This window comes from Silurus aristotelis (genome assembly GCF_946808225.1).
Source record: "Silurus aristotelis genome assembly, chromosome: 12".
Lineage (NCBI taxonomy): Eukaryota > Metazoa > Chordata > Actinopteri > Siluriformes > Siluridae > Silurus > Silurus aristotelis.
Window position 1 is genome coordinate 16,409,070 of NC_139585.1, and position 22,954 is coordinate 16,432,023.

At 36.9% G+C, this 22,954-nt stretch overlaps 2 protein-coding genes and 1 long non-coding RNA gene across 5 annotated transcripts in view; 2 read left to right on the forward strand and 1 right to left on the reverse strand.

The window, feature by feature from the left end:
* osbpl7 (oxysterol binding protein-like 7) overlaps positions 1–7,619 on the forward strand; it is a 17,092-nt gene extending 9,473 nt beyond the window's left edge. For both annotated transcript variants that reach the window (XM_083557043.1, XM_083557042.1), the window contains 10 exons: positions 1–53; positions 189–478; positions 2,459–2,596; positions 2,677–2,740; positions 2,831–2,909; positions 2,987–3,131; positions 3,252–3,402; positions 4,638–4,764; positions 4,889–5,011; positions 5,093–7,619. The exon at positions 1–53 is cut by the window's left edge and continues 95 nt beyond it. In XM_083557043.1, coding sequence (XP_083413169.1) covers positions 1–53; positions 189–478; positions 2,459–2,596; positions 2,677–2,740; positions 2,831–2,909; positions 2,987–3,131; positions 3,252–3,402; positions 4,638–4,764; positions 4,889–5,011; positions 5,093–5,201 — 1,279 coding nt within the window. In that variant the 3' untranslated portion in view covers positions 5,202–7,619. The remainder of the gene's footprint in view (positions 54–188; positions 479–2,458; positions 2,597–2,676; positions 2,741–2,830; positions 2,910–2,986; positions 3,132–3,251; positions 3,403–4,637; positions 4,765–4,888; positions 5,012–5,092) is intronic.
* tbx21 (T-box transcription factor 21) lies at positions 6,756–17,348 on the reverse strand. Of its 2 annotated transcripts, none has more exons than XM_083557044.1 (6): positions 16,444–17,348; positions 11,244–11,398; positions 10,638–10,804; positions 10,390–10,548; positions 9,957–10,018; positions 6,756–9,691 (listed from the first exon to the last, which is right to left on the reverse strand). In XM_083557044.1, exons 1-6 carry the CDS (start codon positions 16,995–16,997, stop codon positions 8,896–8,898), a joined length of 1,893 nt encoding a protein of 630 aa, XP_083413170.1. In that variant the 5' UTR covers positions 16,998–17,348; the 3' UTR covers positions 6,756–8,895. The 2 variants fall into 2 exon arrangements, with proteins under 2 accessions (XP_083413170.1, XP_083413171.1); XM_083557045.1 differs by having other exon boundaries at positions 10,683–10,804; positions 16,444–17,347.
* Positions 16,774–18,968, forward strand: LOC310734688. The gene is made up of 2 exons (XR_014536117.1): positions 16,774–16,907; positions 18,288–18,968. It is a non-coding gene; the product is annotated as an uncharacterized lncRNA (long non-coding RNA).
* Positions 18,969–22,954: the final 3,986 nt, after the last annotated feature.

A 22,954-nucleotide genomic window follows, 5' to 3' on the forward strand; every position in this document is an offset into this window, starting at 1 on the left:
TGAGTCGGGTTTAAGTGATGCCTCCAGTAATTCTGAGCCTGAAGAAGACCATGGTAGGTATCCATATACATGTAATGTTTGGATTTCTGAAATCATGATCATCCTTCCAATATAGTTTGTTTACCTGATAGGTTGAATGGTTCAGTTTATTGTATTATATAATTTTCTCCCCACTCATGAACTTGCAGTAACAGCTACGCGGAAGTACCGTGCTAGTCTTTCCAAGGCACCAGCAAAGTCCAGCTGCATTTTGGGGAGTACTGGCCACCGCACCAAACTTCCTGCAGTTTGCCCTGATAACAGTCATGTAGGCCTTATAGCTATCCTTTATAACAACATTGGAAAGGATCTGTCACGTGTATCCATGCCTGCAGCCCTGAATGAGCCTATCAATCTACTCCAGAGGCTCTGTGAGGAATTGGAGTATTCAGAGCTACTGGACACAGCCAACCGTACTGATGACCCGTATCAGAGAATGGTATTTGTCACATTTTAGGGTTAATGAATTGACTAACATTAAAGTGAATTTTGAATATTTGCATATCTAAGAGTTTGTGGTTTCTGTGTGAAGTCTGAGGTATTTACAAAATCACTTTGACCTACTGACTCCACACGAAGGAAAACCACAAATTCTTACCTCTAAGAAACTAGAAATGCCTAAGAAATGATTTTTAAATTAATCATACAGTATCTCACAAAAGTGAGTACATTCCTCACATTTCAGCAACAGTTTTAATATTTCTTCTCAAGGAACAATACTGTGGAAATTAAACTTTGATATATTTTAGAGTAGTCAATGTGCAGCTTGTATAGCAGTATCTACAGATTTACTGTCGTCTGAAAATAATAACATACAGCAAGTAAGCGTGTAAACATGTCAAAACTGTGTCCATATTTATTTTGAGCACCATTGTTATTGTTATATTGTTAATTCTCCTGGGAATGGAATTCACCCAGTTGTTCACACAGGTTGTTGCTGGGCTCCTCTTCCACTCCTCCTTAATGGCATCACGGGGCTGCTGGATGTTAGAAACATGGCCCTTCACTCTACGTTTACGGATGCCCCGCAGGTGCTCAATTCAGTTTCAGGTCTGGAGACATACTTGGCCACTTCATCACCTTCACCTTTAGCTTCCTAAGCAAGGCAGTTGTCATCTTGGCTGTGTGGTTGGGGTCTTTATTATGTTCCCCTCAATGAACCGCAGCTTCCCAGTACTAGCAGCATTCATGCAGCCCCAGACCATGATGCTACCACCACCATTGGACCACTGGACACCATCTGTGAATAACAAGTTAATCTCATCAGACCACAGGACATGGTTTCAGTAATTCATGCGCTTGGACTGGATGTCTTTAGCAAGGTGTTTGCGGGCTTTCTTGTGAGCCAGCTTCAGAAGAGGCTTCCTTCTGGGATGATGGCCATGCAAAGCGACTTGGTGCATTTTGTGGAGTATGGTCTGAGCACTGACAAGTGAACCTTCCACTTCTGCAACCTCTAAAGCAATGCTGGCAGCACTCATGCATCTGTTTTTTTTAAGGCAGTTTCTGCACCTGACGCACAGCATGAGTACTTATACTTTGATCGACCCCTGCTAGTCCTGTTCTGAGTGAAAACCATCTTGAAAAACCTATGTATGACCCTGGCCACTGTACAGTAAGTCAGTTTCAGGGTGTTATTAATCTTCTAATATCCTAGGCCAACTTTATTGAAAGCAACAATTTTCATACTCACATCCTCAAAGAGTTATTTGCCATGAGGTGCCATGTTGAACATCCAGTGTTCAGTATAAGATAAATGTACTCAAAGCATAACATTTTAACTGCTATTATTCACGATACAAAAATTAGTATGGTCCTGTCAGGCAGACAAAAAACATAAACATGATGAATAGGACATGTGACTGCATGGTTAAATCCAAATATATCGAACTTTCAATTCTATACTATTGTCCCTTGAGAAGTTCCTCGAGAAGTACAAAAATGGTTGAAGGGGTCTAACGTTACACAAAATCCATGGTGCAGATCGTATCTTGGTTTTTAAGTCACGGGTTCGGTACGGTTTCGGTATGGTTAGGGGAGGAACAAAAAAAGGTTTACATTTTAACAATTTCAAATAAAATGTCTGCTTGGTTGAATAATATATATATAATAATATATAAATAAAATTAATGCAATACACTTTTTTATGATTAAATTGAGAAATCTATTTAATTGATTCGTGAGTAACTTTAATTTAATTGCTTGGGTAAGTAGCAACAGTGACAATAACTCTCATTTCTTTTTATACCCCGCGCATTGTTGTCTATGTTCCACACGTAAAACTAGTTGAATTCTGTACACCTGTACTGATAAATTTCAGTATTAATACATGTACCATTACACTACAAATTATATATATATATATATATATAAATTCATGTATAGTTTGAATGTTAAATGTTGTCTTGTTTATGTGTAGGTGTATGTTGCTGCCTTTGCTATCTCTAGTTATACTACAGCACAGTATCGTAACCGTTATAAGCCCTTTAACCCAGTGCTGGGAGAGACATTCGAGTGTGTAAGAGAGGACAGAGGTTTCCACTATATTAGTGAACAGGTAGGAGACTTTTCAATTGACCTCATTACAGAAAAATCTGTTTTTCTGCTCTTTTTCATTCTCTCCAATTCTGTCCTCAGGTTTGTCATCATCCACCCATCTCTGCTTGCCATGCTGTCTCTGACAACTTTTGCTTTTGGCAGGGTAGGTTCTCAAAACAGAAGTTAACAATTAATATTTTTTAAAAATGCATCCCGGATAAAACATTTTTTAAGTTGAATTTTTTTTGTTTAGATCAGCGATGGAAAAATAAATTCTGGGGAAAATCTTTGGAGATTATGCCAACTGGAATGGTGAATGTGACTCTATCAAGGTGATATTCACATTTCCTTTATATTTATGCAAAAGTAACAACAGGTGAAAGGAGTCTGAGCTTTAATGTATGTTTAGGTATGGAGATCACTATGAATGGAATAAAGTGGTGACATGCATTCACAATGTCCTGAGTCAGCAGCGCTACCTAGAGCACTATGGTGAGGTAACAATCCGCAACCTGAATAGCCCAGTCTGTACCTGCAAGATCACATTTGTTAAGGTGAGAGTAGTATTTAAATCCTGCTTTCATGACAGCTTTTTTTATCTACATGCTGGTAAAAACATCACTCATATATACTCTTTATTTTATGAATCATTATTCTTTCTGTTTCTCTGTCAGTCACGCTATTGGGGCTCAGATGCAAATAAAAATGAGGTTCAAGGCCAAGTACTAGACCAGAGTGGTAATGTAATGCACCGATTCGGGGGATTCTGGCATGAGGGGATATTCTGTGATACTCTACACAATCCACAATGTGTTTGGAAACCATGTAAGTTATAGCATAGTTAGTATAGATAGTTTGTTTATAAGTGGAGAATAATGGGCTATAATGTATAGTAGAAATCTAAAATTCTTTAGCAAGTCTTTTTCAATATCATAGTTGAACAGTAAATGTAAACATTCTTTAAAAGATGGCAAAAGATAAAATTCTAAGATAATTAAAATCCCAGTTCCCAAATAATTTGGAGAAATGTCAAATGTAAATTAAAACAGAATGCAAATGATTTGCAAATCTCACAAACCCATATTTTATTTACAATGGAGAATAAAACAAAATATCTAATGTTTAAAGTGAGGAAATGTATTATTTTAAGTAAATAATAGGGTAATTTTGGAATTGATGACTGAAAAAGGGCAAAGAAAAAGTAAGGAAAAATAAGTGTTACCAAAAAGGAACATTATACGGCTAATTTAGTTAATTGACAACAGGTCAGTAACATGATTGGGTATAAAAAGTGTACATTAGAGGGGCAGAGTCTGAGGAATAAAGATTAATGCAACATAAAAGACCCAGGACTGTTGAGCAGCTAGAATCATGTAACAGAAACAAATAGGATACCATTTCACTTCCAAAACTCCAGCAACTAGTCTCCCTTAATTCCCAGATGTATACAAACTGTTCCCAGATGGACAAGTAATGCTGCACAGCTGTAAACATGGCCCTGTTACAACTTTTTAAAGAGGTGTTGCTGCCATTAAATTAAAAATACCTTTTTTTCTCTTTTTTTTTTTTTTGTTGCTTAAAATGGTACAATTCCTTAGTTTAAACATTTGATTTTCCAGGTTTTATTGTGAGTAAAATATGGTTTTAAGGGATTTGCAAATGATTGCATCCTGTTTTTATTTACATGTTACCCACCTTTTCTGGAATTGTAAATTGCATGAAAATCTCAGGATATTATACCATATTTCACAAAGCTAAAACACAGAAATAACAGAAATTTCAGTGGGTATTGAAGAAACAAAAGTATTGTATACAATCTTGATAACATTTGCATGTCACTGATAGCAATACCACTAAGAAAACTGTTCCATGAAGTGCAGCAGTAGGCAGTGATTAGTTATCTCAAAAGCCATAACCATGATAAAAGGCCAATGAATCACGATGAATACACATGATATGTAAATCCTTTCAGATGTATTCCTTAGAGTTGTTTTTGTAATTTTTCTTCACTTTTACTGTGGTTATGAGACATTTATCACTATATCTGCACTTCTCTGCAGACCCTCAGCCTAAAGACTACATCCTCTACTATGGCTTCTCCAGCTTTGCAATGAAAATGAATGAGTTGACCCCTGAACTTGAACCGTTGCTTCCCCCAACAGATACACGACTGCGTCCAGACCAAAGGTGAGTATGTAAAAAAAACATGACTAACTTATTTTCTTCTTCTTAACAAACCACTGCACAATAGAAAGTAATGTGTTTTAGACTGGCTGTATGTAAATATGCTCTACCTCACTACTGTGGCCAGATTGTTGGAGGAAGGCAGGGTGGAGGAGGCAGACAAAAAGAAAGATGAGGTGGAAGAAAAACAGAGAGAGTGCAGGAAGATTTTGGCCAAGAGAGGCGAGCAGCACATCCCTCGTTTCTTCAGGTAAGAGGAGTGATCAGAATATCCAAAAATGATTTTCTGATTTTTGGTTGTTGAGCGTGTCCTGTCCTTTTTCTTTTGGAGGAAATCTGTTGATGCGGCTGGTAGAGAAGTGTGGCTCACTAATGGAACTTACTGGAAGCTCAGAGAGAATCCTGGATTCGCAAACATGAAAAACTTGGAATTATGGTGAAGTCTCAGTAGCGTTTGAAGAGTTCGAGACTTTGGACTGTAAAACTTTCTTGCATCTCTCTTAAAGTACATGGACTTGAAACGGTAGAGCGCAGATGAACTGGCTAGGACAGACTGGCCAAGGAAAAAGCTCTTAAACAATAACCAAGATTTTCTCTTGTTATCTATAGAAGTAAACAAGCTTTCTCTTCTATATAAACTGTACAATTAAACCAGTTTATTTAGGGGGTTAATCCAACTTTTCCACTAAATTCCTCAAAATGAGTGCTGTGTAAACAGAACATAATGTTGGGAGGATCATGTTTTGTAGCAAAAACAGTAACCCTGAACAGAATCATTAGTGAATATGGGCCACTCCTGCCTTCATGAATAAAACTAGCTCTTCTTTTGGGTTCAATGGGTTCCCTGTACTGACAAACAATTGTAACTTAACTGATGCACATTAGGCACATTTGAAAACATTACTTAATCAGAAAACGTCATTGTACAGAATTTATCGTACTGTATGTGTGTAAATGAAAATAGGAGTAAAGAGAGATTTTGAATCACACAGACTTTTATAGTACTCTGGCAGTATAAAAATGGAAATTGTTTGACAGAGACATAGATTTGTTCTTATTAGTTTATGCACATATATTCAGTCCAATAAAAAAATCATGTGTAATATTTACTTTTCATTCATTATTATAATACTTTAAATTACTTCTTCCAAATGGTTGTTTATCTGGCTACTTGACTTATTTTATTATTATTTTTTTTTACTTTCTTTTAAATAATTTATTCTCTTACATGTGTATAATTTATTATTATTATTTTTTGCTTTTTCAAAGTCATCACTACAGAAAAGCTTCCTGTAATAGGATTATTCTAAGTGGGATTAGAAAAAGCACTTCCTTATCCTGAAAGCTGTGTTAGGCTTTGCATAACCATGGTGCACACTGAATATTATTTAATGAGAACATTTTATCATTATTGAATACTAGCCATTTCTAACAAAGAAAAGATTCATAATGAAAAATGACATTTTATTACAGTTAGAACAAATCAAATACATCTTTTCAGTCTGTACAGTTTGTTTGCATTATTTGAGGGAGGGTTCATGTTATTTATGAACCTTGGCTTTAAGTTGACTTTGGAGAAAATGTATTTACATATTACAGAATATGCTGATCATTCACAAAGAAGAGTGTCAAACCCATGGTTCAGTAAAACAACAAAAAAATATATACCTTAAAGACAATCTGATAATGGAATTATTAGTCCATAAAAAAGAAACTTTAAAGGAGAGACAGCTTGGGGGTAAATTCCATCACATGCAGCAAGATGCACATAGATGTATTTGGGTGCAAAATGGGGTATTCGCTATGCATGTCAAATGTAAATAAGGGACTAGTGGATGGGAGCATGTGTCCACACAGCTGACACGGATTCATTACATGAGCCAAACCACTCATTTTGATGTCGTATTACAGTCTCAGTAATCAGATGAAGATTTCTTCAAATATCATTTAATGTGCATAGATCTACACCCTTTAAAAAAAAAAAAAAAAAAAAAAACCTTTGATAAATAATGATGACTATTATATCCGAATGGTTAAATAGTCCACTAGGGGTCACCTAAAACATATGCTAACAATTATCCTAACAATACTGTACACCTGTATTCTCAGTGTTCTTAAAATATACAAACAATAGTTTGAATCCATATTCTAAAATTGTTCAAGAATAATAATAAAAAAAGTTAATTACAGTTCTCTTAAATTAATATAAACACTTAAAATTGCACTTAAAATTAGAAACAGTAAAATAATAACCTCTAGTTAAGCTCAATTGTTTGCACTTTACTACTTAGAACCAGAAAGCAATAAACAAAACCCTGTTATTTTAAATGAGTATTAAACTTTCAACATCTCCATTACTTACACAAATGAAGCTGACTAATCATTGGCACATGCTTGACCTGAGTAATATCAAACAATATGTTTATAATCGAGCAGGAGCAATATGATAATCTCTCACTGCGATTGTCCTCATCATTGTATTGCTAATATGTAATTTGGTTTGGCACTGAAATAAATACACTGCTCCCATTTTAATGTAAGCAAATCCAAACTCAGTGGTTTAAAAGTCATTGAACACCTGCTCAAGCTTTGATATTTGACTATGTGGGATTTTTGGGTCGCTCAAAACAAATGTTTACAATAAAGAATAAAACAAGAAATTTCTTAAAAAGTCATATTGTAAGCATTTCTACTGTAAACAAATTACATAATGGGCAAGTGCAGAATTGTTTTCATTTGTTGAAACAAAATATAAATAATAATAATAGGAACAATAATAATATATATAAAAAAAAAAATGTCACCCTCTTTGTGTGCATCTGCATGTGTGTTATATTAAAATATATTGTTGTGGAAAATATTTTGACTTGTGGTTCTTCGAAAAATCACATTTTCAGATGACAAAAAAAATGTGTCGAAACACTTAAAGGTGAACCATGTATTGTGTGTTTGCCTCCAATGTCAGTGTGTTAAAATTCTTATGGCTTTTACCCACTGAGCTGTCGAAGGTCATTCTCACCTTTGGAGGTCTGCGGGTCCTGATAAGGTGAGACTGAGGTCTCGTTCTTCCTCTGTCATTGAGGTTTTGCTATGTTTTGCTGTTGTCTGATTATGATGTCCAGTCATCACAATGCCCCTTCCAGGTGTCCATTTTCCCACCCTGTCTATCTGCATGTTGTCTTTCTTGTCCTATTTGCGAGACTTGCTGATGTTGGGTTAAGAATGTTATTTTGACACTAATCAGACTGACATCGCTGTGCTTCTGTTGACTGCAAAATACTCCATCACCTGATTTGTACTGCAATACATCTTAGACGAATCCATGGTTCAGCAAAGCTTAATTTAAAATGGAACCATTACATTTACTTTATTAATGAACAATCGAGCAGTACTGAGCCATATGCAACATGATCTAGTTAGGGCAGGACAGCTCATATAATGAGTGGAACACATGGTGACCTCTCTGTGCAGATAAATATCCTTTGTTTCTTCCTTTAGCGCTTATATTTTACTTGCATCATAAGATTTAATTGGACACAATGCTAATTTGGAGTAGTGAAAATGTGAATAGATTTGAATAAAAAAAATCATAATTATATACTTAAAATACATAACTATAATCTTGAGGAAAAACTTTGCACCTATCGTGTGTGTGTTTGTGTGTGTGTGTGTGTGTGTGTGTGTGTATGCATGTTAAAACTGGGAGGCTGGACAGGTCCTTGAGGAGAGTGTCAGCAGGTGTGCACAGATATAGTTTCTGAATTCATCCAGGTCTGTCTGTGCATGCATATATCTCCAGGCCAGTGTTTCAGCCCAGTCACATCATCTTGACTCACCAGTCCTCACCATGACAGTGACCTTCAGGATGAGTGGAGTGCTTTTACCTGACCGTACCCATACAGCACTATCATGGAGAAGCAATGCATCAAATATAAGAAGGCCAGCAATAACACTGTAGGGATAAAAAGCAAACAGCACCAATGCTTTAAAAAAAAAAAAAAAATTGAGAGTTCTGTGTTAGTTGTTACTGGCCTCTGTTCTCCTAGACTCCCACAGCGTTTTGTCCCAGAAGGCAGTGGAACTCTGTGGGTGGGTCACAGCAGGGGTGCTACACTAACTCAGAGATGATGGCTCTCAGTGACTATAGAAGCCGTAGTAGCCTGCATCGCTGCTGTTGTCCTTCTCACAGGCTTCACTGCTGCGAATGGGAGGAGAGTTCTCAGTGCTGGAAGCATAGGGTGATACCCGTCTTTTCTTGCTCTCTGCACCCTCGAAAAGACCGGAGTCCACCGAGTCTACTGATTTGATGGAGGGGGTCTCCATCCACATGTCCTCCACCACCTCTTTTGGCTTGTCTTGTAATACAGGCAGCTTTAAAGATTCAAGGAGTGATGGAGAAGTGTGAAGGCGGGAATTCACTGCTGGAGGAGAGGAGGACATGGCAGGTGAAGACATGGGACGGAACCAACTCAGGCTAGATGTGGCTTTACTGGGATGAGAGTGGCTGAGGTACTGTGGTGAAGGTCTTGCTGTGCTCCATGTGGCAGGGCTAGCACTTGATATTGGCCCAGTAGTAAATGGACTCTCTGGATAGTAGCTCAGTGGGTGGTGGGGTGATGTCTGTAAAGGAAAGGGCTTGTATAGGCTGTTTGCCATATAGTCACCTTCATAAGAGCCAAATTCCAAAAGGTTGGAGGATGTTCCCTGCTTGCCAGGAAGGTACCAGCACCCATGGTGACTTCCATTTGGGTCTTTGGAGCATCCTTGCGCCATGCTGACAGGCTCGCAGCTGTAGAAGCGGCTGTGCTGCAGCGGACTCATGTATTGTTCGGCCAGGTAAGGCTGGCGGGGGTAGCAGCTGGCTGCCATGAGCTGCTGGCCTTCAGTGGGGGAGGGGGTGATACGATCCGACTCAGGCGGGGCATACAATCTGTATGAGAACATCAAGGTCAAATTCAAGTTACAAAAGCCCTGTTAAATACCAATCTTGCAGGACTCATGCATACAGTATGAGCCATAACATTTTAAAAAGATCTGAAAATATCATGTGGGCTTAGTTTTCCATGAGATTGTGTAGTATTATTTTACATTGCATATATTTTAAAGTGCATTTATTTTTAAAATAAGAAGGTACAGAAGTATTATTAGTCTCTTTAGGTAAATCTAGGTGATAGTTTTGTTTTAGGTTTACTTACGTGTCATAATTGTCTCGGAAACCTTTTGCAAAGGGGTTATGGTCTATTTTTAGCTGAGTGATCTGTGTAAGAAATGGCAGGAGCAGGAGCCATGACAGATGTGACCGGCATGGTCGGGATGTCAAGAGGGGAGGAGGGGGCAGTATGCAACAAGAAAAGGGCACAGAGAGCGAATAGTCAGAAATTGTCATTTAACTTTAAACTACAAGTTACATTTTAAGTTCTTAGAATTTTAGCTATATGAAGCTTTGTATAAATTCATTATAATGTTAATTTCGGTACAATACAGCTTGTTTCCTCACAGCTGTATTGTTTCTTACGTGGTTTCATTCTGTTTCATTGGTATAGTGTAGGTATCAACTGATTAAAACAGAAAACAAAACTCCACTGATGGCAAAAAGTGTGGGGCTGAAAAGGAGGTAGGGTGACTCACATCTGCATTCTGGTAGGCAGTGACAGCAATGAACTGGGTCTCGGGGAAGATGAAGGTCTGCGCCTTGCAATTGCGGAAGGGGTCTTCTGTTCCATCCTCCTTCACCTCCATGATATGTAAGCGTGGCTGATACTTGTGGAGAGACTGCAGCACTATCATCTGTGTGGGGCACATGAGATATGACATGAGATATGAGCAGTGAAAAGTAGACACGGGCTGAAAGAAAGAAACTTAAAGCTACCACTGACCACAAGTGATGATATACGCTCCAACAAACATTTTCTCAGTGATACCTGTGCCATGTTGTTCGAGCTTCCTTTATTGTTGGTGAGTTTGAGCTTGCCAAATGAGACCTCCTGCCTCATCCAGTGACTCCCTGTGTTAGGAGAGTCGGGATGCATGTACATCCTGTTTCCTGTAGAAAAAGGTAATTTGATATACTTTCTTAGAACTCTGCTTTCTTTTAATGTGACACCTTAGTAAAATTATGTGGAATTTATACAATAATCATGCTAAACATAACTTTTTCTTGACAACATTACAGGCTTTGATCACAGCTTCAAATTGAATGCAGAATGAGACTGCAGTTGATGATGCCAAACTACTGCAGTTCACACAGTCATAGTGGCAGGTGTGCATGCATGCATGCGTTGCTTAGATTGTGGTGTACAATGACACCAGATATATTCATCTCATGGCCACAAAAAAAACATAGAACTGAGAAGTACAACTTTTTTTCCCTCCAATGCACAATGATGCTCACAATGCAAAAACCACACTACAGATAAAGCTTGACTTGAAGAAAAAAAACACATCACACAAAAGCAAGTCTCATTACTGGCTAGTAAATATACCTGGCATGTTGCCTTCTGCTTTGCCACACTGGACCCACTTGCCTCCCTGGTACCTCCAGTGGTGCTGATCAGCCAATACTACATCCACATACACGTTGTAGTGAGCCGAGGGATCCAGAGTACTGATATTAAAACTGAGAAACGGGAACATCCTCCTGTTCAGAAAAATGGACACGGAAAGTAATTATTGATTACCAAGAAAGCGTAATGCATTATGAACCTCTTGTTATGATTCAATTGCACAGTAAAGGTCTCCTTCACAAACACATTTTTAATTCATTGTAATTGTACTGCACCAGGAGTCTGATCAACAAAATATCTGGCAAATTCCCATCAAAAGTGGGCCAGAAGACAAAATAAGAGACCCCATAACCAAACATCCTACAAATAATTAATAGTCATCATTTGAATAAATAAATGTGATAAAGTGCTATGATTCAAAATATAATATATAGGTGATTATTGTCTTCTTCACTAGTAGCTTTGTCAATATACTGTAAGTGAAAATAGAAACCAGGCTCAGGATTCTATCTTCACCACTTTACTCTCTCTTCACTCAATCTGATTTATAACCAGAGCGTGCCACTGCACCCCGAGTATCTATCATGGTCATATTTATCTAAAAGAGAGGATTTATAAGAAATCAGTACTTGGTGAAGGGGAAACTTAAAGGTTTACCACAGAGAGTATGTTTTGCATAAGTAGGAGGCTCAGGTTTACTATGACAGAAATTGTTAACCTATGGAAACTTGGTGACTCGTTGACTCAATGACATTCGGTACTCAGCTAGTAGGTGGTTGCCAAACAAAGATATGTCTTCTCTGCTGTCTAGGACTCTGCTATGTGCCTGTTGTGTGTTTGCTTTTACTGCTACATGTCTCCACAAATGTGAAATGAAACTTTCAAAAATTAAAAGCATACAATAATACAACTTCCTTTAAAATGCGAGTGATAGAATTACAGAATATTCACAGAATTACAATATTAGAATAAAGGAAGAGGCAAATTGATTAGTACACTGATAGATGTAAGTGAAAAAGAGAAGTGTGTGGTGTCAAAGTGCTTCATGTATGTACAAGTTGTATAGTCTCAGCAAGGATGAGCAAATGATAGCTGTGTTACTGGCAGTTCAGTGCAGAGAACATTTTTCTCCTTGAGTGCATTCACTGATTTACGAGGACAGAAGATCAGGTCTAGTTTATGTCATCATATTAACATGTGTTCGTTTTAGATGATTTATGTCAGTCTACAGTTGGACACAACCAGGTGTCAGATTCTGTCTAACTATACTGTATATTTTGTGCATATATAATTATATAGCACTTTAATCCAGTCCAAGATAAATTTGGGTAAATGAACGATTAGCACAGATTTAAGTGCACCATACATAGATATGAATACATATTTTTTTGGGATTATATCTGTGGTGAGTTTTGAAACCACTTAACAAACTCTCTTGGTTCAGCAGTATCACTGTACTGAACACCAGTGCAGCATTCATTGCTGAAAAACAGAGTCGGTTCAGCGACCACAGTCACATCCCTCATAACAGACAATCCCTTTGATCTTATTGCCATTTTACTGAATTGCTTCTGTCAATTGTTTTAATATACATATCCGTATCTATTACATACATACGTCTCGAATTTCCTATCTATTTTAACACGTGCAAGAACTAGTGAAAAACTGCAAATCAGCCAGTCTTCGATTTAATATGTACTTTTGCTGCTGAGGCCTGGCTCTTTGCAGCAAGACTCTGCACACTCCATGTTACCATCAACAGATGAACAGGAAATGATGTTCAGCGAAAAAAAAAAAACCTAAGAGCAAACACTAACATCAAAAATAGCCAGAAATATCTTCTTGCCTTTGCAGCACAGGGCACAGAAAGATTGTACAAGTGGTACAGAAACAGTCTGCAGTTCATTGTTCCTAAAGAAGTCATGTTCTTTCTAATAATTGAATATATATTAGAAAGTGATTTATAAAGATTATAAATGAGCCAATGCACTTTTAATGCCAAAGCGGCACCTTTTATCTTTAGAAATGTGGTATTTCATATTACAAATGAGATCATATAACCACAACAAATTCATTGCATCATCAACTGCTTTTTCAAACCTTGGGAAAAGACATATTTCTAACTGTGGGGATTAAAAAAAAATACAAATACCAACAACACACACTGTCATACAATATATTTACCTACACCTTTGACACTGTATATAAAATTGTATATTTACAGCAAGACCTGAATTATGAAACATTACATAACAGGAACAATTAACTATAGCATGACTGACTATGGGCCTGGAAATATGATCCATTTTATTACTTTCCAGTTCACTGATGCATAAAAAGTGTTTTTTTCCACCGACCCCTCTGAGTACAGATTTTGACAGACATTTGACATTTTTGTTACATATAGCTACTTATCGGCAACTATATGTTTTTGCACTGTCATGGCCATATCTTGTCATGACTTTATGATTAATTCTTTGAGAGAATATATTGCTAGATGCAGCAATATATATATATATATATATATATATATATATATATATATATATATATATATATATATATATATATATATATATATATATATATATATATATATATATATATATGTATGTATGTATGTATGTGTGTGTGTGTGTGTGTGTGTGTGTGTGTGTGTGTGTGTGTTATATAAAATAAAGAACATTATTTAAACTTTGAAATGCATGATAATAATTAAATAATTTAATTGTATACACACTAATATATTAAATACTCTACATGCAGTAAGAAAGGATTTTCTAAATGCTGGTAAGGTTTAAAACATTTAGATTTTTTATTTTTTTTTTTTACATTATGGTCTTTACTCAGAGATCTAAATGTACAGATACATTTATCCCTTTAAATAAAATTAATATTGCAGCCATCTTTAATCGGTTATATGGCTGTTTGTGGAGTGTGTGTTAGTGGCAAAGATGTACTGGAGGAAATGTGGCTAGACTTAGGGGAGAATTTGAAATGGGCCAAAGAACCTTTGCTCATGTTTCAGGCTCTTGGCCTTACAGCGTAGATTTCAAAGCCTTATCTCGGACTGTGTCTCACCTCACTTCTAAAGAAACCTGCCACACTACACACTCTAACAGACCAGCAGAGAAAAAAAAAGATAGTAAAGAAAAAGTGCAAGAGAGGGAAAAAGCACCTTTCTTCATTTCCTGCACTTCAAAGCCTCACCCACTGATGTACGGCCATCAGACATTCAGCCTCCCCAAACCTCATCACCAGCAGCGCATCATCACACTCTTCCACCCCCATCAAAGAATTAACTGAGCTTGAACACTTCTTGCCATAAAGAGACTTTGGTTAAAACTCCATTATGTAAATTTATCACCCACTCCATCTTTGACATATAAAACATCAGAAAAACAGCAAAGTTTATGTATAAATATTTTATATTAATTTACAATTATTTTGTTAATTTAAATCATTAGATCAAATTCGGATCAAGATCTGAACAAATCAATGAAAATTACGGACCACGCAATGAAAATTAAAGAGACCTGCGCTGCGCTGTCACATTGGTGTGGATGTGTAAAAATTAAACACACCCCTTAAATATACTCAAAAAAAATTCTCATTAATATTTTTACAGCAAATAAAACAAGATCAATCTGAAATATTAGCAGCAGCCACAGTATAAAGTGTAATAGAGGGAAGTGCTAGTGCAAGTCTTTCATAAATAAATAAAAAATTATATATATTTAGTTCAAAGTATATGATCTCTCATTTATACAGTATATTTGTGTATTATTTGTTGAATGTCTTGTTAGAAGGATGGATATGGTAGTGACTGACTTAATAAACTCTGTGTGTGTGTGTGTGTGTGTGTGTGTGTGTGTGTGTGTGTGTGTGTACTAGTGGAGATGTATCAATTACTTCAATTATATAAACAGGGCAAGCATGAGTACAATGTCATTATTCCCAAGGTGTCAAGGCATCTGCCAAAATAAGTTACATCAAAATGTATGTATTTCCATGGAACCCTGCTGCAAAGCCACCCCCCCCCCCCCTCCATCCTTTAACCAAAGACACACACACACACACACGTAATCTACTTGAAATTGAACATTGCAGGCAGTTTAAAATAATTAAATGCAACACATTTAAATACATTTATATAAACTGCACTACCTGCACTAATGGATCTGTACATGTTACATGAAGAACACCGTGTCACTGTAATAGAACACAGAGTGAGATCTAGACAGTGATTAAGGCATTTTGTTATAGGTACAATTGTAGGTTATTTTACTGGTATTTTCTATATTTTCGCAACTTTTACAACAAATCTGCAAGTCTTATATTTACAAACAATTGTGAGCACTTTAAAGAAGCCACAAATAAATATGAGACATCGCATTTAGACAGAAGGCAAAACTTTCACAGAATACCCTCTTTCTTTCTTTCTTTCTTTCTTTCTTTCTTTCTTTCTTTCTGAAATCATTTTTGTTAAAATATGACTCAAATATAGAAGACCTCAAGGTTTTTTTCAAGGTCCCCCCCCCCTTTAAATATCTAGGCCTTATCTGAACAAGTGCCTAATAGAACTTGTCCAAAAGTGCTTATTAAAAAGCACATGCAGAATATTGGGACAATTAGAAAAAATATTCAGTCAAATAATAATAACAGCTGAAGTAAGCCAAGCACATTTTTGTAACTGTATATATGGCTTTTAGTAAGATTTAACATATGCGAAGAAGCTGAGTGAAAGTCATGATATTGCTAAAAATAGTAAAACTGTTTCTCGTGAGGATTTCTGTTTTCCCCTCTGATATTTTGAAAGAAGCAAGAAAACCAAAATATGAATACATTAAAAAAATAATAATTCACCTGTCCAAATAAAGCCTAGATTACCTTATTGTTTATATTTGTTTACTTCGACAGGAAAAATCAATTTTTATTCAAGATTAGGCACTCTCTATAGCCTCTTTATACTCAGCTAACAAAACTTTTTATACCTTTCCAAATAACAGTGGGATTTCTCTCCTGTGCAGATGCTTCATGCTTACACCTGCTTCCCTTTTGTTTGCAGGTGAAATGCAATTATTCTATACATTCATAGTTCACAATCCTTTCCAGAGACTAACATGTATTTTGAGATTAGTAGTATAATAACATTTGTACCCAGACGGTGCGTGCTTACCTGCCCTGCTTGGTGATGATCATCTCGGTTTGGTACTTATGGAACTTGGCCCACAGCGGGTAGTTGTTGAGGAGCACCTGCGTTTTGCCGCACACCTGTAGGCCAGGTAAGGAATAGAGAGGCGCGCGCGGGTAGCCATGCTGAAAGTGCGCGTGATACGAGTCCGCGCTGCTCGAGAAGCCGTCTTTACTGTCCGCTGAATAGCCATCAACCCCTGTGTACGCCGGGGCCACGCTGCTGCGGCTGAACGCGCAGTTACCGAGCGGAGCTGCAGCCGCAGCCGCCGCCGCCGCCGCTGCCGCCGTGTAAAACCTTTCCGCCTGCGCTCCGAGTTGACCGGCGCTCTGCTCACCGTGATACTGCAGCGGAAAGTTGTCCTGGCCGTTTGGAACTGAGTCCGGATAGTACAGCCTCGCGTCTTGGACGCCCATTTTGAAGTCCGCTAGCTCCTTGGTCCGGTGAAGGTGACCGCTCGTCTCTGCGTCTTTGGCCAAACTTTGTGCGTCGCTTCCATTGAGCATGTTGATATAGAAGCTGCCACCTATGCCGCCCATTTGCAGGCTCGCTCGGCGCTTACGTGCAGTATCATAGGTTGACAACTAACTTTTGTTACCTACCTAAAATGAACAGGCTCCGCAGGAAAAAAACTTTAATGAAAAAAGGAGCAAAAGCAAAAAATAAAAATGAATCGCTTTCTGACTGTCTCTAACACACGCTTCCGACTTCTGAGAATTACTCCTGTCTCTTTTACGGCCAAAATAAGACCCGTCTCGTGTCTGACATGCCTAACATACCGGTGTTTCTTGATTTATTTCATTGTACTGGGTACATTACTGTAGTATAAATAACAGTGCATCACTTTTTTACTTTACATCAGAATGAGAGTTGCCGGTCTCACAGCCTGTCATATACATTCCGTAAGAGGTAATTGAAAGGGGCGGGGATTGAAACTCATGCAGGATGCTGATAGGGTGATATTTGTGAGAGACCCGCCCATATTTTCCTTAGAGGCGGCGTATCAAACACGTTGACATGATTAGATTAGATATTAATTTCCTTATTGTCATGTTCAAGTACAAAACTGTTCAAAAACGGACTGTGACCGATCATATCACGCGAAATAAGGAAACATTTACTTTTACCCACTTTTCCAGACTCTGATATCAGGAAAAATTATATCATCCATGATGTGAATGGCGTGTAGCAACGTCAATTGAAAATTGAAACATTAGCACAGCTGAGATGATTATACACACAATATATATGGTTTGATAAACATTTATGATATGATCAAATTAAATTGGCCTATGTTAAATAAAAGAGGAAACAAAGTAAATTAAAGAAAGAAAAATGAAAACGTTTCCTTGGGTTCACTATTCCTTAAGAATTTAATAATATTTATTTCTGGACATACAAAACCTTTCGGAAAAGGCCTATATCTGTGTGTATTTGTATAATCTTTATAGTTGTATAGTAATCAATTTATCATACTTATTTTCTGATAATTTAATTAATTTATTTTTTATAAAAACAACCAGAGATAAAAATATATATATATATATATATATATATATATATATATATATATATATATATATATATATATATATATATATATATATGTGTATTGTGTAATGTGTTGAGATTTGTTGTATTTGAGTTTAATTTAATTTTTGCAACTAAATATATATCGCAAAGCCACACATGTAAGCACAGAAACATACTCTCTCTCTTACACAAATACACACACAAGAAGAGTGAAAGAGTCCCCCTTGGAACAAGTATGACACTGTTCCCTTACAATGTTGTCATTGCACTAATTCAATTTTTTGTATCTCTCCTAGCAAGGTGAGCTTACAAGGTCACATGCTGACCTCACTGGTGTTGACACCCACGGCAGGGGCAGATCATCTCCCGTGTTACACTGAGCAGACGAGCTGTGCGTCCACCTTTTGTTGCTTCGAGGCTGAACATCATCTTTCTGGCTTTAGATACATTAGTTTCGCTGCAGGAAATCCACTAGTGTCCCCATGATAAACTCACCTTCTGTCCACAGTTAGCCCACTCACACATTCTCTAATAACATGTACACAGGTTTTACATTTACAGTGACATCTTTGTCTATATCCTGCAGTGGTAAAATCATTTATTTACTGGTTTCAAACATAAAAGCTTGACACATTTAATAGGCACTGAATTACAGTTTTGTTTTGATCTCTGCTATATTAGTCAAGAGACTTTAGATTCTTTCCGTTTTAATAATTGGCATGTACGTATGAAAACGCACCAGATTGTAGAAAATAATATATATTAACACATACAGTTCATTACAGTTCACCTCTTCTATTCTACACTAAGTAAGTTTCTTGACACCGTATTTTCTCTCAACAAACCTCAAGCGTTAACATTATTATCAGGAAGACTTTTTGTATGCATGTAAAATCAAAGCTGTTAAACTAAAACATAAAATCCAAAGGAACACTTGATGCATACTGTGCAAAATAAAATGTAATTGAAATGAATAACACGGTATTGTCAATATCAGTATACTTTAAGTTTTATGATATCCACATTGGTGGTATTTGGCAGACATCTGAATAAAGAGGAATATAAAGGATACGTTTATACATCTGAGCAGTTCAGCATCAAGGGCTTGCATAAGGTACAGTTCAACTCACAAACTGTCTGATTAAGAAGCCAACAACTTAACCACTGAGCTACCATTGCATGACTTCTTGACTATTTTGTATTCAATCAAAAAGATATGCAAATGCATTAGTTAGATATGTGGTGACCTTCTGGCTCATACCTTTTCTAGAAGTATAAGATTTTCTAGTGTTCTATATTTTATTACATTTGTGATTATCAGCAGTAAATTCTAGACCACTAAATTTGTTTAATTGTGTCAATCTCTGTTGACGACTGTATCTCTCTGCTTTCCACTATACATGGTATAAGGTAGAAGTACTTTTGATTTCCCATTCTTTTTACTTGTTCAGTAAATAAATTTCACCATATGGAATCAAACTGGTTTAGGTGTGTAGAGAATGAATTGCTTTATTTGCAAATTATTTGTTAATGATAGGTAACAGTTACAGGGAATCACAGTGCAGAATGATTTTGGATTCGACTGGTGTGTGTGTGAGAAGCCAAAAGTAGAACATGCTTTATAATTGTTGTGTAAATAGCTCTGATTAGACAGTCTTAGTGTCATATTTTTTTTTTTTTATCCCAGTACCTACACTAGGCCTTCCTGTCTAAGTATACAGAGGCATAGGGATCTAATTAACACAACATATGTTTATTCGAATCCCCATGTCGGGTGTGAAAGTAGGCTTTAGGGAGGCACCACCTACAAGGGCTGTGAACGCAGTGGGGGTGTGTGAAAAGAGGCAGGAGAATTAAGAGTTGGAGAAGGAGCAAGCAACAGAGGCAGAATGAGAGAGAAGAAGGGAGGGAGAGAGCACACAAACAAAGTGAGTGAGAGACAGAGAAATTGAGAGGAGGAGAGGAGGTAGCACTGAGTGCTCTGTGGAATTCGCACCCAATATCACGTGAACTCTTATAGAAGTGTAAATGTATTCCGCTGCTACTTCGGATAAAGAGACTGCCACTTCCTTAGTTTATAATTAGCTGGTAATCAATGCTAAGTCTTTTGGAGAGAAGACTTTAACCCTACTTTCTATGGGTTGCAGGAACCAGAGCTCATTGAACGAGGTTCACTTATTATTTATCACTATGTAGAGTGAGAACCATATGGAGCACCAATTTACCAAGAGTGCTGACAGAACTGTCGGTTTTAACAGTGAATTTAGATTGACAACACAGTCAGATACTTAAGTAAAATACTATAATTATTATGTGACACCTGCCTAAAAGAGAACAAAGTTTCATTTACATTAAAAGCATTAATTTTAGAAAAACCCAATCAATTCCAAATAGTAAAATCCCATTACATTCTAATTACTTTGTCTCTGTCACTATGGTGGTGTCACACAGTTCAGTGGCATGGTAAACATTGTCTGAAGATTTTTCAAACCATGTGTCAATCCATAAACAGGTGAGAGGGCACAAAAAAGAGACTGCAGATGTCCAAAATGAAGACATGGCATTTCATGCTGTTAATGCTTCCGCTAAGAGAGAGCACCCGAACATGTTCAAAATCAATTTTCAATGACCAAACTTTGTTAATGTCTGTTAACACAGAAGTATTGGAATTTCATTAGGAATGCAGAGGCAGAGAGTATGTATAGTGGTGCTTGGTGAGGCCATGCAGAATTATGGCACGTTGTTTTGGATGGGGGTGGGGGTTTCTCGGATATGAAATGCTTTGCTGTGCTTGCTTAGTTGCTCAGACAGCGCAATGCTTGCATTTGACAGGACAGAGCAGCTGTGCTCTCACTTGCATTCCTGTGGCTTGCTCCACTGGCCCAAATGATTCCCTCCAAAACCAAGTCTTTCTTGACTTGGCAAAGTGCCATAATATTCCATCTATTCCACTAGGCTACTTTTCTTTGGCTGCAAGACCACGACAAATTTTAAAGACTTGCAAAGCAAAGCACAAACTTGTGTTCACCCACTCTGTCTGCTCAGTGTGAAATTATGAATGAGGGAGAGTGTATCTGTTGGCCCATGGTCTGGAAAAAGCACTTGGCTCTGTGTCAAGGCTCATCTGTGTTTGCCAATAAGCCATGACAATCATAAATCACTAGGAAAGTCACTTTAAATCTCCCTTCATACAGTATATGTACTTTAACAAGGTAACTAATACACATAAGTGAGAATAGACTAAAGCAAGTGAACAGATGATGTGGAAAAAGACATCAGTAACATAGTGGACAAAGACATGCGGTTACCTGCATGCTGAGCAGATGCAATGTTGAAGTTAATTACCTTTATGAATCTGTTTGCTAAGAAAAGCATATGTCTGAGTTTGTCACTTTTCTCAATTCCTCTTAAGTTCACAGCAAGTTAATGCATGCTCAAGCTTAGTAGAGTATAGCAGCCACTTCCTAAAGACATTAGAAGTATGTTTCACTTCCTAATTTCAGTGTACATAGTGGCTTCCAGGAAACATTTGGTTTTCATCAGGTTTTAAATGATTGACATGTTTTCAAGTATCCACTAATTTCTGATTTTATTGATGATATATTCAGTGTGTAGTTAGTTGTATTGTGTCTTTAAGGACATTTTATCTTTTAATAATTTCAAGATACACAAATACATTATTTTTCTCTTTGTTAACAGACTTTCTTAGCTTTCTTGTACATGTTGGTAAAGTAAAGTAAAGTAAAGTAAAGTAAAGTAAAGTAAAGTAATGAGGCAAGCCCTAATTTTACATACCAACATCATTTATAATGCTAATATATGCATTTTAGTGTGCTATATTGTGGTTAAAATTGAACATTTAATCTGGAGCTGTTTGTAACAGCCTATTTACCTAAAACTCAAATACTGTACTTGATAGATATTAATGTTATTATTGTTGTTATTATTATAGACTATCATAGATATGGTGTAAATGGTTATTATTGTAATACTTTATTTCCAGGTAAGCATGGCGTGTATATCCTTGGAGGTCTTTCCAATATACATGCTTTAGTGCACAAAGTCTTAAAAATCTACAACCCCACCTCTTAGTATATTTGATTTGAAAATTATATTGAATTTGCAGTCAGATCACAACAAACTTTCTATTTTCCAAGTGTCCCAGGATTCTGATGGCAGGATGGTTCAGTAATACTGATGCTCTATCCTGTACAATGACACACTTGGCACAGAAGCTGGCCTGCTATCTCAGCCTGATGAAATCACCCACTGCTTGGTGGGAAGTATATTTAGTCTCTCATCAGGAAGGACTTCTGTGGGAAAACACAACATAAGAGAACACTAGATTAAGGAAGAGGAAAGGCATCCTGTAATGATACCTGCCTCTTATTTAACCCGCAGAAGTTTCTTCCACTCTTTGTATGTTCACATGAGGTCAACTGTATGATCTATTGAATCTAATTGAGCTCCTAGCTTTTTTTTATGTACTAAATGTCCCTACAGTACTACAGCACTGATAAGTATGTAGGTGGCATTCAGGCTGCCTAGCAAGCTCCTGAAACTACAGCTAGAAAGTCAGCATGTTTTAATTATGTGGGAAGGACAGAAGAACCAAGAAGAAACCCATGCAATCCATTAACTTGTGAACTTGTGATACTCCACACTGAGACCCACATACATACTACCCACTGAGATTATAAACTGACTAGCAAATAACAGGAAATATATCCATTGCATATTACATACATTTTAATGTTATTTATCTCTTTCAAATCCTGTAAAACACACTGCACAGCCAATTTGAATACTGACCATGCACACTGTGAACCATGAGCTTTATAACTTTGACCTGAATCTGTGAACTTTTTATACTGAATACAAAATAATGCAGGGCAACACCTTTTTACGAAAATAACGAGATTTTACTTTGTGTTACTGTGAACTATAAATTGCAATCTTTTAA

What these genes read in the sequence shown, in the direction of transcription:
- tbx21 (XM_083557044.1), bottom strand. Translation starts at nt 16,997, where the DNA reads ATGGGCGGCATAGGTGGCAGCTTCTATATCAACATGCTCAATGGAAGC. An exon ending in AGCGTATATCATCACTTGTG is followed by an intron (nt 10,549 to 10,637) that starts GTCAGTGGTAGC and finishes TGCCCCACACAG; the next exon opens with ATGATAGTGCTGCAGTCTCT. An exon ending in TTCCGAGACAATTATGACAC is followed by an intron (nt 9,692 to 9,956) that starts GTAAGTAAACCT and finishes GTTCTCATACAG; the next exon opens with ATTGTATGCCCCGCCTGAGT.